This window comes from Cucurbitaria berberidis (genome assembly GCF_010015615.1).
Source record: "Cucurbitaria berberidis CBS 394.84 unplaced genomic scaffold K460scaffold_1, whole genome shotgun sequence".
NCBI classification, from domain to species: Eukaryota; Fungi; Ascomycota; class Dothideomycetes; order Pleosporales; family Cucurbitariaceae; genus Cucurbitaria; species Cucurbitaria berberidis.
The window spans coordinates 2,492,189-2,508,547 of NW_024468935.1; the positions used below are offsets into that span (position 1 = coordinate 2,492,189).

The window sequence follows — 16,359 nt, forward strand, 5'->3', positions numbered from 1 at the left end:
CCGCCTTGGCTGTCCAAACCCTCTCGCCACAACACCGTCATCTCCATCACCAACCTCTGCAGTGTGCAGTGCTTGTCCCCTCTCCTCCTGCTGATGGGGAATCTTGCATCTACACTGTCTACCTTTCACCCCAAGTCTTGTAGATGGGCTTCGTGTACGAACTTTTCACTCCAACCTGGTCGCTCCACTTAACGTCTCAGCATCTGCCGACTTATCCAGTGCAGCTAGGTGCTATGTGTCTCACCGCCAGCCTTCCAGCAGCATGACTTATCATTGTAACATCCAATAGTCAAGCAAGTCAGTGAAAATATTACGTCAGAGCTCACGAGCTGCCATGCAAACTTGGACCCGTGGTTCCATTTCATTCCGCACGCCATAATCGTCTATATCACTTGCCATAACCCTGCACCTTAGCAACATACACCCCCAACTTCGAGCCACATCTTTACCACCAAACAAAAATAGTCGAGTGCGTCTTTCATGCAATTGCTGCAAATGTCAGCCAGCTGCGCTGTGGCCATGATGGAGCTACACATACCTACACCGACGTAGCATCAAGCTCGTAGGTGTGGTTATCATTTCCATGTCTTCGACGTCGACGTACAGCTGCTACCACAAGGCCGAGAAACCCAAGGCATACTGTCACGGCTGCCAAATAGATTTCAACTACGTTGAATCCCAGCTCCCTGGAGGTTGAATTGGAGCGGGAAGAGAAGGACATGATGTCTAGTTGAGGGATATTCTTGTGGTACGTCCAAACTATAGGTTTCAGTCCAATCTTCTTCGGTCTCTACATAATGAGCCACTCGCTTGGCTTACCAGTCTGCGTTGATAGGGTCATACGGAAGTAATTGCGAAAAACTGGCTGAAAAAAATACAGCAGACACAACATGTATCAGTATATGGGATTGAAGCAGGAAATATAGCCTCTAGACCAGACGAACTAGGGGTCAAAAGAAAGAACATTTTTCAAACGCTTACCGACTGTCATGAAGGCACTGACTGCGCCTACAAATGCAGTAAAGGTACATGTCACTTCGGATACTGGAGACTACCCCTGGGCCTCCTCTTTGCGAGATAGGTTCAAATTTTTCGAGCAAAAACGGCTTCGGTGCGCCATTGGGTAGCCCCTTTTGGGAAACAGTCGTAGGGCCGTCGAGGCTACCGTTGTATCGCATGTCGGGGAAGAGCGCTTCTCTGCTATGATGCGCCATTGGGTAGTCATTGACAGCCCCAAATCAACTTATTCGAGGCGACGATACGATGAACGTAGGGTGATACCGAGGCTTCACCGTAGCGCCACATCAAGCGGCCAAGATCCGTGTCGCACGTCGAGGAACAGCGCTTCTATGCTATGATGCGCTATTGGAGGTTTACTGGGAACCCCAGATCAACATATTCGAAAACATAGCCCGCGTCCGCACGTCGCAAGATAGCGTAGAGAGTCCAAAGTGCGCTATTGGACGACGCACTTTGCGCATGTCTGTCGACGAATTCTGCGCATACCCTCGCCGTACTGCACCAGGTTCACGGAAAGACGCACACGGAAGCGTCCCGCGATCCGCGTGGTGTGCACTATTGGCCGCCGACAGTGCGACGCAGCCTCATTGGGCGACGCCTGCATGGAGGACCAAAGCCAAGCATTCAGACCATCGATAAAATAATGGTCTCGATCACGGCTAACGTCTTTTACTTATGCCACACACAACGGTAAGCTTCAGGTGTTGATTCTGAGCTTGCTCGCACAATCACTCTCTCATGACGGCATGCTGGTCTCCACCGGGTTAGATCCATCACAGATTCGTCTGTCTGCGGCTGCACCAGACACAAAAAGCAAAAAGACGCTTCCCAAATGCTCTGCATGTCGAAAAGGCAAAAAGCTAGTAGGTTAAATTGTGCAAGCACTCTCAGCGGAAGGCATAAGGATTCTGATACATAACAGTGTTTACCCATAAACCGCCAATGGCCAGAAAAGTGCACTCTATGTAGAAACAAAGGTCTGGACTGCTCAGAGCCACAACTTGCGCTCAAACGCGAACGACGGCGTTCACCTTCAAATGAAGCTACGCCTCAGCCACAGACTAACCGACCGCGGTTGGCGGAAAAGATTTCGCCCACGACAAGACCTTCCCTTGGTCCAGTTGCGCACTGTATTCAAGAAATCGAGTCCACGCCCAAGGCAGAGGAAGCGTTAGTAACTACTCTTTTATAATTCTTCTCATGGCTGATCAAGATCAGGGTGCTTCTTCTAGTCATTTCCGAAATGATCGACATGGCTCTGGAGGAACTTGTAACACTAGCGGACGATATGGCCAAACCTTTCATGGACGATCAACGCTTTGCAAGCCCAAGAGATTGCATTCCCGACTTGAAGGACACTATCGATGAACTGCAGGTCTTTGGTCACAGACTAGAATCACGGGCACTAGACTTTAAAGCTGGAACCGTTGTCTCTCTCGTTCAGTCTGTTCTGAGAAGCAGGTACTATTCGAAAAGACTGATGTGGACCTCCAACCAATCTGCTCTTGACCGTGTACAAGGGTTGATCGCTGCGTGGGACCGACCCGACTATCCTGGCCTTGCGCACGTTCTGCAGATGAAGTTCTTGCTCGAACAACCACATCTAATGACACACAACATCGAATCCTTCTTGCACTTCAGGGAGAACTTCCTCGTTTCTGCTACCGATCTTATCAAGCGATTGGATATCGTAGTCCCGAGAACTGTGCAAAACTCCCAGATGTTTCTACCTTCTAGTTTTGCACGCTTCCCCGCCATAGTGTCCCAATTTTCTCGATGGGGACTTGCCGACTGTCTCGGACGGTCTGTTGCTCATATCTTGTACGACGCGGGCAGAGTTCCGGCTACGAATATCAACAATCCCGACATACTCGGCCGTACGGTCCTTTACCTCGCATGCCACAACCGTAACCAGGAAGGCGTAAAGCTTCTCCTGAGAGCTGGAGCCAAGCTGGATGTCAAGGCGGCCAACGGTCTGCGGCCGCTGGACGTTGCAGCTATCGCTGGAGATGCTACATCTTGTAGGGAGATCTGCAATGGGGCAGAGAAGGACAGCATGAACGCTCATTATCACCCTCATTCAGATAGGTCCAATCGATCGCCGTTGATGTGGGCGGCATCTTTCGGAAATAATGCCGTCGTGGAGTGTCTTCGTAACGAATCGGATAGTGTCAACGCGACAATGGACCGGTTCGGGTACTCTGCAATTGGTCTGGCAGCATTACGCGGTCATATCAAAGTGATAGAGTACTTGATAGTCCAACTTTGCCCCTGTGACACCCCTGATCCAAACGGACGCAGTCCCTTCTGGCACGCCGCCAGGGGTGCTTACTGTGACATCTTAGGTCTCTTGCAGAGTGCAGGTGCGTTCATCGATCGAATGGACAACGATGGAAATACACCATTGGGAATTGCAGCAAGAGAAGGCCATGCGGACGTTGTCGCTTTTCTTTTAGACGAGAGGTATGACGCTCGTGTGGGTACTTGTTTGAAACGCAGAGCCAATTTCCTCATAACGAACAATTCCCAACATACACCACTGTTCCTTGCAGCTTCGGCAGGGCGAGCCAAGTGCGTAGATTTGCTCTTGCGACTCGGCGAGGAGGCGCTGGGGGACCTTAACATCCTACATGCATATGCGGCAGCACAAAACAACGGCTTTCATGACACTTGCAGAGTATTTCTCTCTTACCCCATCGCCATACTCAAGAGGTATCACCCCATTGATCCGCAGAGCAATGAGCTCAGTCACAGTATGTATCGGGTTTAGAGAATAGCAATAGATGGCATGTATTGAGCTACGATGCGTTTGTCTACTCAATTTCCTTATTCCACTGACCATGCTAAACCAGACCGAGCACCACAGTTTCGCAAGTTCTTCATCAGGCCGCATCCGTCTCCAGTTCAACATATCCTAGGGGGATTCAGGCGCCTTCTTTATACGTCAAGTCAATATTTCTCATACCTCTAGGTGTTCCGCTAGAATATCCTGCCTCCAACTCGAATACGCAGTCCTGACTTTGGAGTGAATGACGTTTGCGGTACCGTCGCAGTTGGAGAAGTCCGACGATGAGAGCGAGACACCCAATCAGTACCGAAAGACCGGCGAACAATGTCTCTGATATGTCGAAGAAATCATGAGATACTTTGGTCGTGGAGTAGCTGGCGTTTTCGGTAGGCTGCGTGAAGGTGCGTGTGAGGAGTATGGCTGTGTCTGAGCTAACAATTGTGAACGACATCTTGTGGATTTGCTATGAAGAAGAGGGTTAAGCGTTCAAACGTGAGTTATCAGCATACCACTATGAAGAGGTCGGCTTCGATGCCAACTTATATCGGAATGACTTGAATTTGTCGCTTAGAACATGACAGGCGCCCGAAAATAATGTACACAGGCCCAGGATACACACCTGTGCGCCCCGAACTTCTAAGAGCCTCGAGTGCGTTCAGTGCGTTCAACAGTTGATTCGCTTGACCTACGCCACTGCCATCGCACTGCAATGCGATCTTTCTGCCTTCCGTTCACGCTTTCTTTCTTTCATGCACGCCTAGCATACGTTGACCCAGAGCATCACTACGCACTCATTCCAAAAGGGACGTGGTTCGCTACTTTAAAGGTTGTGAATGCGGCTGTGCGTTTTCAGTAGGTGCGTCAGCTTGCAGATTCAACCTTGGCAGAGGCCTCCCACTTTCGCACTGAGTGCGGACACTAGGGAGTGGTTCGCTAGTTTAAAGGTTGTGAATGCGGCTGTGCGTTTCAGTGGGTGCATCAACTTGCAGATTCAAGAGTCCTCCCACCTTCGCACTGAGTGCGGACACTTATGATTGGTCGTAGCGAATTTGCGCCGCTGCGGGTGAGTGCGACGGTCGCACTGCAGTGCGTCATCTATCCTATTGGGTGGTGTTCACACGCACCGGTCAGGCACTCCTTGAGATTGTTCATAAAGATGCTGCATCGCATTTGTAGTCTTCTACCCCAGCCAAACTGACTATGGCATCTTCATCCCTAACTCTACGCAAGAAGATGGATCTACCACCACGCCGGAGACGTCAACCACGCACGCTGAATTACCTCAGCTGCACCTTCTGTCGGAAGGCAAAGGTCAAAGTAAGTTGATGGCAAGACAGACCAGCTCACGATGTTCGAGGACATTGATCATGGTATATAGTGTTTGCCAGATAGCCGGACATGGCCCCAGGAGAAATGCTCTCGGTGCACCCAGAAAGGCTTCCCATGTTCCGCATCGCAGAGGAAGACACAACATGCAGATTCTTCAAACGAATTTGCGTACAAAGAATCACCTTCGAGTGTCTTGATTCGACCGCCTAGGTTTGTCAACTTCAGTGTCGATACTATAACCACCCATGACGCGTAAGTAAATCTGTCGTCATAAAGTCCACTCACTCACTAAACGAGGCGTAAGGCTTGTTTTACTCAGTGTGCACGCACTCCTGCGAATGGCATTTGAAGAGATGTATGTCATTGGGAAAGAATATTTAGCACCCATCGAGCATGATACCATATGGTCCTATTACACTGAAGTATCCAAGATCCGCTTTTCATGCTATGTGAGGGCTATAGAAGAGCTTCAGGAATGTATCGAGGCGTTGCCGGGACCAGTTGCGCAGAATGTTGTGGCAGCTAAATTTGACCTTGAGGGCCCATTTCGGGTTATGCAGGATGAACCCTATTTTTGCCGGAGTGAGTTGGTAGATCGATATGAAAAGCAAGGCCATTATGGGCTTGCCTATGTCCTCCAAATACGTCGGCTAATTACAGATCCCGGGCTGACCTCTGGGGAAACTTCACGGCTGATCGGGTACCGAAGGCAATTCCTCACAGAATGGGTTTTGTCGTTTCATCGGGTCGGACTTCATAAAGGCAGAGCGTACGATCATTTGGGATTCATCGGATACGACATAACTGAATCCCAGCTTTTCTTGCCGAAAACTCTGTGTCATTTTCCAACAGTTCTCGACGAACTTCACAGGGATGGACGTAAGGACTGCCTCGGGCGTTCAACGTATCTTATTCAACACGACGCGGGGATTCGATTGCCCTTGTCAGTTGTTTCACACGTGGATAAAGATGTTATGGGCCGCTCTGCTGCACATATAGCATGTTCTACCAACGACTCTACACTACTCGAACAACCTCTGATATTGAACTCCATTACTAGGACGGCGAACGGAATCCTTGACATGGGTGACCTCCCACCATTACACCTTGCTGCTATGCGAGGGCACATAGGAGTTTTCGAAAAGATACAAAAAGTAACGTCGGACTCTTGCTTTCAGGAAAGCCTGGACGAAATATCTCTGGGGACGAAACGCACTTACCTCCACTGGGCAGCAAGCTGTGGCCACCTAGACACAGTCAACCTTTTGTGTCAATACATGTCTGCATCATGTGTCAACACATACGATGACATGGGAAGATCTGCATTGCATCTAGCAGCACGATACGGTCATTCCGAAGTCGTACGCCGTCTCTGTCAATGCATGGAGGTAGCTGCTATTGATATCCCTGACGACTACGGCCGCATTTCCTTCTGGTATGCGGCAAAAGGGAATCATGTTGAGATTTTGAAAGTTCTTGACAGATTCTCCAACTCCGATCACAAGGATGAACTCGGATATACACCACTCGCTATAGCTACCAGAGAGGGTCACACAGAGGTCGTTCGATATCTTCTCCTTTCCCCTTCCTACAACGTGAAGATAAACGTCAATTCTATGAACGAAGATCTCGATACACCACTGGATCTTGCCATCGAGAGGGACCACAGAGAATGTATTGAGCTTCTGTTGAATCATGGTGCTGTGAAGGGCGCTGATTTAATGGACGCGGAAGGTTACGAGAGTGAGGAAGCAGGTTACATACAAGGTCAAACACCAAATAGTATTGGTGTCGATGAGTGAGAAAACAGAGTTACAGGTTTGGGAACATGACCAATATTCGAAAATGTCTGGAGCAAATGAAAGTCAGATTCGATTCATTGATATGCCTCGTTAGAGACTACAGTACATTGGACAGCCACATGCTTCTCTATAAAACTTACGTGTAGCACCTCAGGATTAACTATACCCGAGGCGGAGCGACATCTTTCCCACTAGCCTGGAGGTACGATTCGCTGACCAAGCAGCGCATGATAGATTATTCTAATCACTCATGCCCCTTGCACTGAATGTAATCCACGACTGCAATTCGAAATCTAACAGCATCCTCAACGTCCCTTTTCTCTTTCCTTGTTTCATGTTACCTCGGCTACGATGTACCACAAAAATATATTACCTCGACTTTAGGCTCACGAGCGCTCATGAATACGTAGTAACGTTTCTTTGATCGACGATGCAACAATAATCATTGCTGAAACGTACAATTCAAGCCCTAATCATTGTGGGTTGAGGTTTTGAAGAATCAGTTATGGGTTGAGATGCTGACGGAGAGTGCTAAGAGAATGTATGAATGCGATTACAAGGCTGTCATGCCTAACTCACTCACCTTGTGCCAAGTGACAGCATCTTTCACGTGTGTTCGTGTTGTTAGCGTCGTTGCCTAGCGCTTGGGGCCGTGCCGCAAACCGGGGGTGGCCTAAATATATCAACTCAAACCGCCGCGACCCGCAATATAACTTCACTACGACAAGGTAGCTACCCGAAACTCCTGTCACAACTTCCTCGAAAAGTCACCGGTTGTTCGTATCTTGCTTCTCGAATCGATCCGACGTCGACAGGATGGGTCAAGGTCAGTCCTCTCAGCAACGCCCCACGACGCCAGAGCCTCAGCTCAGCCCAGAGGAACAGGCGCAAGCACAGGCTGAAGTATGACAAACACTCTCTCTTCTCTATGCTTTTCTGTTTCTGACAGGCGGAAAGATGCGCGCAAAACAGCAAGCTGCTCTTGATAAGCGCTTCGCAAACCAACCCAAGAAGTCAACGGCGGTGCCAACTGCGAGTACTCAGTCTTCCAAGAAGCCGACTGCACTAGAAGAAATGAGCAAGGAAAATGTGGGTTGGCGCAACGTTGATGCGCAGACAGAGTTCCGACGCTGGGATTGAGGGAGCAGTGCAGCGAAGATAGTGCCTGGAGCGAGATGATGTGAGGGTTTGTGAGGGGCTTGTCAGAAAGCTCTCAGCTTCGAATTTGTAGGGACAACCAAGTCGGAAGAGAAAGATGTTTCCCGGTGTAAATGGAGGACGAAGTGTGAATACAGATGAGATGGATAGGCATGGCGTTATCGGAGCTCGGTGATCTCGTCTTTCCATGTGTACAGGTATTTTCATCAAGCTTCGCTAGAACTACATCGCCTGTCGCATCGTGGCCTTCTGCCAACAAGCCTTGGCCAAGTGAGAACGTCTAATACTGGTGACTGGAAGACAAATTATGGTGTGGGGTGGCGGTTCATTCCTACTAGGAGCTAACGATGTTCTGCTTACCGTAGTCGCTTACATAACAACTCCTTCCGGAGCTAAGCCATCGATTTCGCGTGAATCCTGTGGATCCAGTGGAGGTCAACCGCATCCATGATTGTTCGTGTCACAATCAAGTAATTAACATGGCGGACTTACGTGTCGCGAAGCGCAAGACTCACTCTAAATCGCGCAAGGGCTGCTCCCAATGCAAACAGCGGCACACCAAGGTACGCCAAATCTTTATACCTTAACCCGATACCCGGCCTTTATTAGTTCATGTCCAGCAATCAAACATGCCATCTCAAGCCTCCTGTGTCTAGAAAATATATCTGTCCTGAAGTTGCCAAGGCACCGAGGCTAAGCCGGTGCCTACTAAAGTCGATCGTTTTGCTTACTGTAGTAGTGTAACGAGGCACGTCCACGGTGCGCGAATTGCATCCGCCTGGACATACAATGCTCCTGGCCAACAGTACCAAATACTTACTCGACCCCATCGCAAGCTAGTCCAGCCGATCATGTGTCTCCCTTCGCCGAACCGGAACCTTCTGGTAGCCCTGACACAGCATCGCGTGCCTTTGAGCTTTCTATCCCGGACTTGCGTTTGGTGCATCATTGGACTTCTAAAGGTTACAATTCGCTGCATCCAACTGGAACCAGAAGTGACGCATGGCAAACTGGATTCATTGAGCTCGGATTCGAACATCCTTTCTTACTTCATGGCCTGCTTGCTCTCTCGGCTGCGCACAAGGCGTCGTTCCTTCTACCTGCAGAGAGGCAAAGCCTTCTTCTCCAAGCCGATTCGCACATCAGTCGAGCTCTCGACACGTATAGGAAGAACTTGGAGGCATCAAATGACGAGACGCCGACGATCCCCATGTTCATCCTGTCGTCTGTTCTGCTTACGTACAACTTTGGCATCGCACAGGAGAAACCGGAAGATCCTATTGGCTCATTGCACCATTGTTTCATGCTGCTTCAGGGAATCAAAGTCGTCGTCCTCCCGCACTGGGACCGAATCAAGGATAATGACGTGTTCGCGCTTATGACGGACATGTCTTCGCCTAGTACTCTAGAAATGCTTGACTCGCTCGCTCGGGATGATAAAAGCCAGGAGATTATACGTCTCAAAGAGTTGACCGAGCTTCTGCTCGACACTCAAGACAAGGAGGCTTGTGCGGACGCCATTGATCAACTCCATGCGACTTGGTTACGATTTCGACATCTCACTCACGATCGAGATGAGTATGGCCTTCTCTTTCTCTGGCCGGCCAAGCTCAACAATCGCTTCTTCGACCTCCTGGCAGCTCACAATCCTGTCACCTGTATCATTACTACACATTTCGCCACTATCTTGGCGCAGGGTCGTCCGATTTGGTGGGTGTCCAAGTGGCCAGTATGGCTCCTTGATGCCTCCGAGGAGTTATTACGAGCGACACCAGATCTTCTGAGATGGTTAGATTGGCCCCAACAGATCATCAGATCCCGAGCTTGGAGCCAAGCAGCCACCCCTGTCTCCTGTTGAAGGCCCTCGCTCTGGGGAGCATTGTCGATATTAGTGCTTCTCGTCGTCGTTCTAATGGATGAACTACACGTCTTTGTCGACCCGTGATAACTGTGCGCGTTTCAATTCGATGTCCAGGAGTGCCAACAGTACAACGAGCCCAGATTTCAGGTTTCAGGGAACATCCGCACGTTCAGCGCCTCTTCTTACTCGTCCAACCCATAATGGTCCAAGGATCTGTTCCAGATGTGGCTGGCCATACGAGAGGCGGCGTAAGATCTGTCTCCGCAAGTGGTTAGCCTTACGGGAGGCGGCGTAAGCTTAAGGGAGGAAGTCGAGTAGGCAATGTACATGGATGCCAGCCTGTGGAGGGCATACCGCCTGATTTATTCTACGAATTTAATCCGCGAGAGCCGGGCGTATTGTACACTAGCGCACGGAATTTCCCATACGGTCGGATACGGCGCTTCGGTGGAAGAGGAAAGAACGCGGAGGAACTCTAGCCACTCATGGGCGTGGGCGAGCCCCACCTTATATTAAGGGAGCAACTCCATGAAGTCGCAGTGCAAACAGATCCGAGGAGGTGACGAGTTCGTGAAAGTTATCGAAGGCGTAGGAGAAGAAAGAAGGTTACATTGTCGTAATATGTTCATCAAAGCTGCGGTACGCTTTCTTCGGTCTAATTAGAGGTTCAGTCAATAAGTCAGATCTAGCAAGATTCAACCGTGGACGGCAAAGGTAATCATGTTCTCGTTAATATAACCGCTTGCGCTTTGTCCGATATGTCTCTTCGAACCTTGCCGCAACAATCTTCGTTCAGTCTCACAACTCTTGCGTAGATCTGTCTGCTCGTCAAAGTTAGACCTTGTATATCATAGCATCTGTCGTGGTAGGCATCTGTACGTACGACCACCGGAAACTATACTACCTTTTGTTTGACACAAGCTTAATTTTGTGGCGCAGTCGAGATTACAGGCTTACGCAGGCGCCGGGCGTTCTTCTCGCACCAGGACTTTGGGCACTAGGGCCTTTCATCATGCAGTCACTGCTTATCTTCCTCACCCTGGTACTTTGGCTGCATCGATGCATATATCATCTTTGGTAATAACTTTTGTCGCGACAGCGAGTAGTGTTCTCCAGACTGGAAGCACGATACGTTGAAGTACATTTGTCGCTGGATATGTGTTAAAAATGTCTCCGTCCGGCTCAGGTATGCCTCAGATCGAGTTTTAAGCTATGGAACAAGAAGCTGACGCTGTGCTGCAGGCTCTAGGTTTAAGCTAGGATAGCCCAGATTCGCTACATTTAGGTGATGGCAGTATCTTGAGCTCGCGATTTGACGATAGCCACGGGTCAATCCGCGTGTCATTCTTTTAAACTTGGTTTACAAATGCCGGGTTGTGGCATAAGTAAGACTAACGACGAGCGGTAACAATCGATCAAGGCGTATCGCTCGATTGCCCAATAACCTGCAAGATCTCAGGCATTGGGAGTGTCGATGGAGAAGCGGAAAACCATAATCATACTTTTACGACGCAGCAAGTATATAAAATTTGCCTGATAGTGTACACCGGCTGCGTTATCTGTGCGAACTTTAAAGAGAGTATGACCGATGGTAAGGCTATCTGCGGTCCCAATTAGGCAAGAACGCTCACCTCACGACCTACAACATTTGAACAAACATATCGAACAATTGACTTTAATGATCTACATTAAAACTAGAAGTCGCCCTGCATGTCCCGAATTGGCTTAGTAGTCTCGCGCGCGGTGGCAGGACTACGGTAGACTGACGTGTCGAGTGTCAAGGATATATTTCCGTGCTCTGTCGTCTTCTGCGCACCAGAATGTGAAGGAATATAGTTTAGGGATACATTCTTCACGCAACATATCGTACTCCACGTGCCAGATATCGATAGTCCAATAAGCGTTCATAACAATATGATATGCGTTATTTCGTTATCCATAACATGCTAACCCTCTAGCAGCGAAAACCAACCATTAAAACCCCCTCTGCCTTTTGAAGTAACACTATACTATTTAGCGATAACGGGTTTCCTCCTACGGACACAGGGCCGATCTTTGTCTTGGGCTTGTGCATTACCCCGCCTCAGCACTCGTCCTGCAGTGCTCGCAAACTTGGATCGCGCAGTCTCTCTGTACGGCTGAAGCCGTGGTTTCATGCGGCAACAGCCAGTCATAACGCTAACCCCGCACTCGAATAGGGCGTTCTGGTCGCACCAAATTCACTGGAATGGCGGATTTGGGTCCAACTTTAGGCTTCCGTCTCTTTTCAGGTCCCATCCGAGGAAGAGGCTGCCTGGGACGAGGCATTGTCAGCGAAAGATGGGCTTGCTGACGGCGGAGAAGGGAGGCCGGTACGCATGGCTCCTGCAGCTAGTCGATCTGCTTCGCGCTGCACGTATGTTGTGAGTCGTTTATCGGAGCAGTCGCTATGCTGGGCCACGATGCCCATCAGCTCTCGTATCCCGCCCTTTAGTATGTCGACTTCAGCTTTCAGCGCCCTGTTCTTGCGCTCGACATCTCGAGCTATTTCAACGAGCTCTTCTTGCTGTTTCTTTTGCTTGCTCCTGCATTTGCTTGCGGCTTTGCGATTCTTCGCCAGGTATATGGCTCGCGCTGAGCCGGGCTCTGCGTATTCTGACTTGCGCCGTCGTGCAGTAGATGAGTTTGTTGAGTCTAGAGAGTGCGACTCGCGAAGTGTTTGCAGACTATCGCAGCGGCGTTTGAACGGCGCATGCTGGAGATCGGGGGAGAAAGGCATGAATTGCATGGCATCGGTCGGCTGTAGTTGGCCGTCGTAGGAGAAGCTGCCGTGAGAGCCTGGAGACTCGTTGTCCATGTCGAATCGTGTGTCTAGAGGCGATACTGTCGGCGTGCTCTGGGGGTTGTTCTGCGCATTCGACGCTGTAAACACCGATGACGAAGAGTACATGACCGGTATAGTAAGCTGAAGAGATTGTGTGGATGGGTCAATCTGTGCTTGAACCCCGAGCTGGGAATATCTACGTTGTGCAAGGACTGTATTCTGAGATTGTTCTTCGTCCTGGCTGGAGGATTCTTCCTTCTGCAGGGTCGGAGGCCGCTGGAGTCGGATATTGGAAGCGGGCATTTTGGAATTGTAGTAGTCTAAGTAGCCTGCCGCCGCTGTGTGAGGCTTGTTCAGGTTGGGTGAGTAGGACCAGCTTTCTTGCATGCCGTATAGATTGGACATGTCCTCCAGGTCGGGTTCGTGACAGCGAAAGTCCTGAAAAGACTGCGTCTCTACAAGGTTAGTCGACATGAGAGTGGGTTGGGCTCGATGTTGCTGGACTGATTCGGGTGGGTAGGCGTTGGCTGAGCAGCGAGCTGGCTCCCGTGTGCGGACACGAGCACCTATAATGTTGTTTTGGGCAGGTCGGCAGTTTCCAGAGGGTATCTGACAAAGGTGACACTAGGCTGCGGAGAATTGCGGTGCAACGGCAATTATGGGGTGTTCAGAAGACGCGTGGTACCAAGGGCAATGGCATAGCACGTCGAGGCTTGGGCTTTCGCGAAGCCACCCATATCTGCGGTATAGTGCCGCAAACGATGCGCATTCAACAGAGTCTATGGTTCCAACAGGGGCGCCAGAACCTGCAGACGGGCTTGTTAGACTAGGAAACGGCGCTGTTCGAGGACCGTGGCTACGTACCACGTCGATCCGGCGACATGGCCGGGCGAGGTTGGCCCTGTGGGCGGCGAAGCTGACCGTGACGAATGGGAGAAGCAGGGAGAAGCACCCGTTCTCCAACAGCCCAAAACGTCGGATCGCGCTCCTCCCTTTTGATTTCTGCTGCGTCTACGCGGAACTAGACGCAGACGTAGCATGTTGAAAGATAAAGGCCGTCGTGGGTCGTGGGTCGTGGCTGGTGGCTGGTGGCTGGTGGCTGGTGCTGGTGCTGGTGCTATGGCCGCGGGTGGTGGCGCACGCTATTGCCAACGCCATTGATTTCTTCACATCAGACCCGCAAACCATTCCCGGAACCAGTTGCTCGAGGATTGCAGACGTGTGAAGTACGGGGTTGAGGTGGAGATCCTTGCCGTCGACGCCGTCCGAAATGATGCTATCCCATGTCGACGCCCAGCCCCCAGCTTGGCCAATGAGCAGGAAGCAGGGCAGGTCCGCCTAGCGCCTTTGCTACACAAAGAAGCTTTGCATACAGACTGTACGCACCCAGAGTCCTCTTCCCCGCCATCCAATGTGCTCCTTACCCTCTTACGTCACCGCCGAAACCTCGGTGCGTTTTCCCGTAACTGCACAGATTGTTCTTCTCACCTCTGCTTGTGTGGTCAAACACGACAATGGCCTCAAGACCAAGCGTCTTCGGTTGGAACGGCTGTCGCTTCCGAAAAGGGCATGCCACGACATGACATTTGGCTCCAGGCATTGCATCTATCGTTTGTGGAACCCAGACCACTCTTCTGGCATGCTGCGCGCTTGTATACAACGCCAGAGGTCTGCTCATTCCTCGCGCCATTCTGCTTGATAACTAGTCGGTGTACAGAGCCTTGTCCAATCAGGCCCTTCTTCCGACCAGGCACATCTAGCCACCAATCATGTGTTTCCACTCTAGACAAGCTCACCACTCACCGAGATATCCTGGAGATTATTGATTTCGATTGATCTCGATGGTTCCAGCGTTTTTTGTCTGGGTTATAGGTTGGCCAAGACCGAAGTAACAGCGTGGAACGAAGGTCATGCTATCTCGATCGAGCCTTTCGCGATTCATAAAAAGACTGTCAAAGTATATCATACGACTTCTCGGAAACTCTCAGACGACGCAAGGAGCATCTGATAGAAGGCTAGACAACTCCGTATCTCGGTCTCTACATAGCGAGCTGCGTCTGGTCTCGTATGTCAGGGCCGATATCATGGGTTCGACCTTAGCTTCGAAACACTACCTCCCAACTTTGAACGGAAGTGCGGAGGACTCGAATCGTTCGAGTTGAGTCAAACCACGCATTCAGACTTTTTCTCTCGCGTGTTCGCTCGAAGAGGCCAAGGCTTGGAGTTGTGTCTCGATAAGGTCCACTGATTTGAACCCAATCCGCACCCAGTACAACCGGAAGCTGCACCATGGACACATGATGTTAGCATAGTCAAGACGCCGTTACGTTCCGTGCCGTGCTTACGCGACCTTGTCCGAGCCTTTACGGGGGTCAATTAAGCCTAAGTCCTATACATGTTGGCCTTAATCGCGTGTCTGCCATAATTGACTGTTCCGGACATCATCGGACTCTTCTGCCATTGGGATTTCAAGCTAGAAATGTGAAATCTGCAACTTGGATTCACCCACTCATGCTAATGAGTGGCAACCTTATCAAGGCGGAGTTGACCAACCGCAAGGATGTCCGGCAAAGCATATCCGAACTAATTACACCAGAGTAAACTACACCCCCATTTCTGGTACTTTTAATAGGTCTCACAACTCTTCGATAACTGTAGCAGATAGAAGGCATATAATGCGTGTCATCGTCTTCGGTGCATCCGGTGTGCAGGGTCGTCATCAAGTGCGCATGCTCGCGCGTGGAGGCCATTCAGTGGTTGCTGTGAGCCGCAAGCCACAACCAGTGTTGGTGGACAACATCCCCGTCGAGACATTTGCGGCAAACTTCACCGACACGGCAACTATCGCCAGAGTCCTACAGGACGCAGATAGGATATTCCTAAACCTCCCTTCGACGTCTTTCAATCAGTCAGAGCCTATCATCGCCGCAGCGAAAGCGATCGGTAAATCAGCGAAGAAGGCCAATGTCCCGCTTATACTGTTTAATACAAGCATGCCAGTGCCAAAGGAGAAGCAGGATATCAAAGCGCAGGATGACAGGAGAGAAATGCGGAGACTACTGAGAGAATCAGGCGTACCTGTCATCAGCATTGAGCCCGTTGTGTATCTCGACAACCTCCTCGAAGGCTGGGCGTTATCCCCCATCCGTGACCGAAGCACCGTCGTTTATTGCCACAAGCCTGATTTACAGGTTTCATGGATCTGCCACCACGATGTCGCGCAGATCATGATGGCTGCCATGCACCGCCCAGACCTAGCCGGCCGCGACATTCCAGTCGGCGGCCCCGAAACCCTTCGGCTCGAGCAGCTGGCTGAGAAACTTTCTAGAGCGTGGGGCAGGAAGCTTGACTACGAGAACCAGACTGTGGCGGACTTTTGCGAGAAGATTGGCAAGACGATGCAGGGTAGGGGACTAGAGACGGATAAGATTGTGAGCCAGATGTTCAAGGCGTATACGTATTACAATGAGGCACCAGATGAGCCGTTTAATGTGGATATGGGGCCTGTGGCCGAGGAGTTGGGAGTAAAATTGACTCCGATCGAGGAGTGGGCTAAGAGGCGTAGTCCGTGGGATGACAAGGGGTACTTCTAGATTGC

General features: G+C 50.5%; 6 protein-coding genes across 6 annotated transcripts; 4 read left to right on the plus strand and 2 right to left on the minus strand.

Moving 5' to 3' along the window:
• Window positions 1-3,902: 3,902 nt before the first annotated feature.
• On the minus strand, window positions 3,903-4,259 carry K460DRAFT_412195 (uncharacterized protein; the record flags this gene model as incomplete). The annotated part of the gene is made up of 2 exons (XM_040937527.1): window positions 3,903-3,934; window positions 3,986-4,259. 2 exons carry the CDS (start codon window positions 4,257-4,259, stop codon window positions 3,903-3,905), a joined length of 306 nt encoding a protein of 101 aa, XP_040793061.1.
• A 3,378-nt stretch (window positions 4,260-7,637) lies between these two features.
• K460DRAFT_412196 (uncharacterized protein) lies at window positions 7,638-8,496 on the plus strand. The gene is made up of 2 exons (XM_040937528.1): window positions 7,638-7,842; window positions 7,896-8,496. Exon 2 carries the CDS (start codon window positions 7,897-7,899, stop codon window positions 8,077-8,079), a length of 183 nt encoding a protein of 60 aa, XP_040793062.1. The 5' UTR covers window positions 7,638-7,842; window position 7,896; the 3' UTR covers window positions 8,080-8,496.
• Window positions 8,497-8,576: 80 nt separating this feature from the next.
• On the plus strand, window positions 8,577-9,955 carry K460DRAFT_271541 (uncharacterized protein; the record flags this gene model as incomplete). Its single annotated transcript, XM_040927733.1, has 2 exons — window positions 8,577-8,660; window positions 8,837-9,955. The coding sequence occupies 2 exons, from the start codon at window positions 8,577-8,579 to the stop codon at window positions 9,953-9,955; spliced, it is 1,203 nt and encodes a 400-aa protein (XP_040793063.1).
• Window positions 9,956-11,944: 1,989 nt separating this feature from the next.
• K460DRAFT_361278 (uncharacterized protein) lies at window positions 11,945-13,670 on the minus strand. Its single transcript, XM_040932425.1, has one exon. The coding sequence runs from the start codon at window positions 13,233-13,235 to the stop codon at window positions 12,225-12,227; it is 1,011 nt and encodes a 336-aa protein (XP_040793064.1). The 5' UTR covers window positions 13,236-13,670; the 3' UTR covers window positions 11,945-12,224.
• On the plus strand, window positions 13,328-13,989 carry K460DRAFT_16998 (uncharacterized protein). The gene has a single exon (XM_040926947.1). It carries the CDS (start codon window positions 13,420-13,422, stop codon window positions 13,804-13,806), a length of 387 nt encoding a protein of 128 aa, XP_040793065.1. The 5' UTR covers window positions 13,328-13,419; the 3' UTR covers window positions 13,807-13,989.
• Window positions 13,990-15,433: 1,444 nt separating this feature from the next.
• K460DRAFT_327436 (NAD(P)-binding protein) lies at window positions 15,434-16,354 on the plus strand (the record flags this gene model as incomplete). The annotated part of the gene is made up of 1 exon (XM_040930669.1): window positions 15,434-16,354. One exon carries the CDS (start codon window positions 15,437-15,439, stop codon window positions 16,352-16,354), a length of 918 nt encoding a protein of 305 aa, XP_040793066.1.
• Between the last annotated feature and the right edge of the window lie 5 nt (window positions 16,355-16,359).

Coding starts and splice junctions, on each gene's coding strand:
- K460DRAFT_412196 (XM_040937528.1), top strand. CDS start 7,897: ATGCGCGCAAAACAGCAAGCTGCTCTTGATAAGCGCTTCGCAAACCAA.
- K460DRAFT_361278 (XM_040932425.1), bottom strand. CDS start 13,235: ATGTCGACTAACCTTGTAGAGACGCAGTCTTTTCAGGACTTTCGCTGT.
- K460DRAFT_16998 (XM_040926947.1), top strand. CDS start 13,420: ATGGGGTGTTCAGAAGACGCGTGGTACCAAGGGCAATGGCATAGCACG.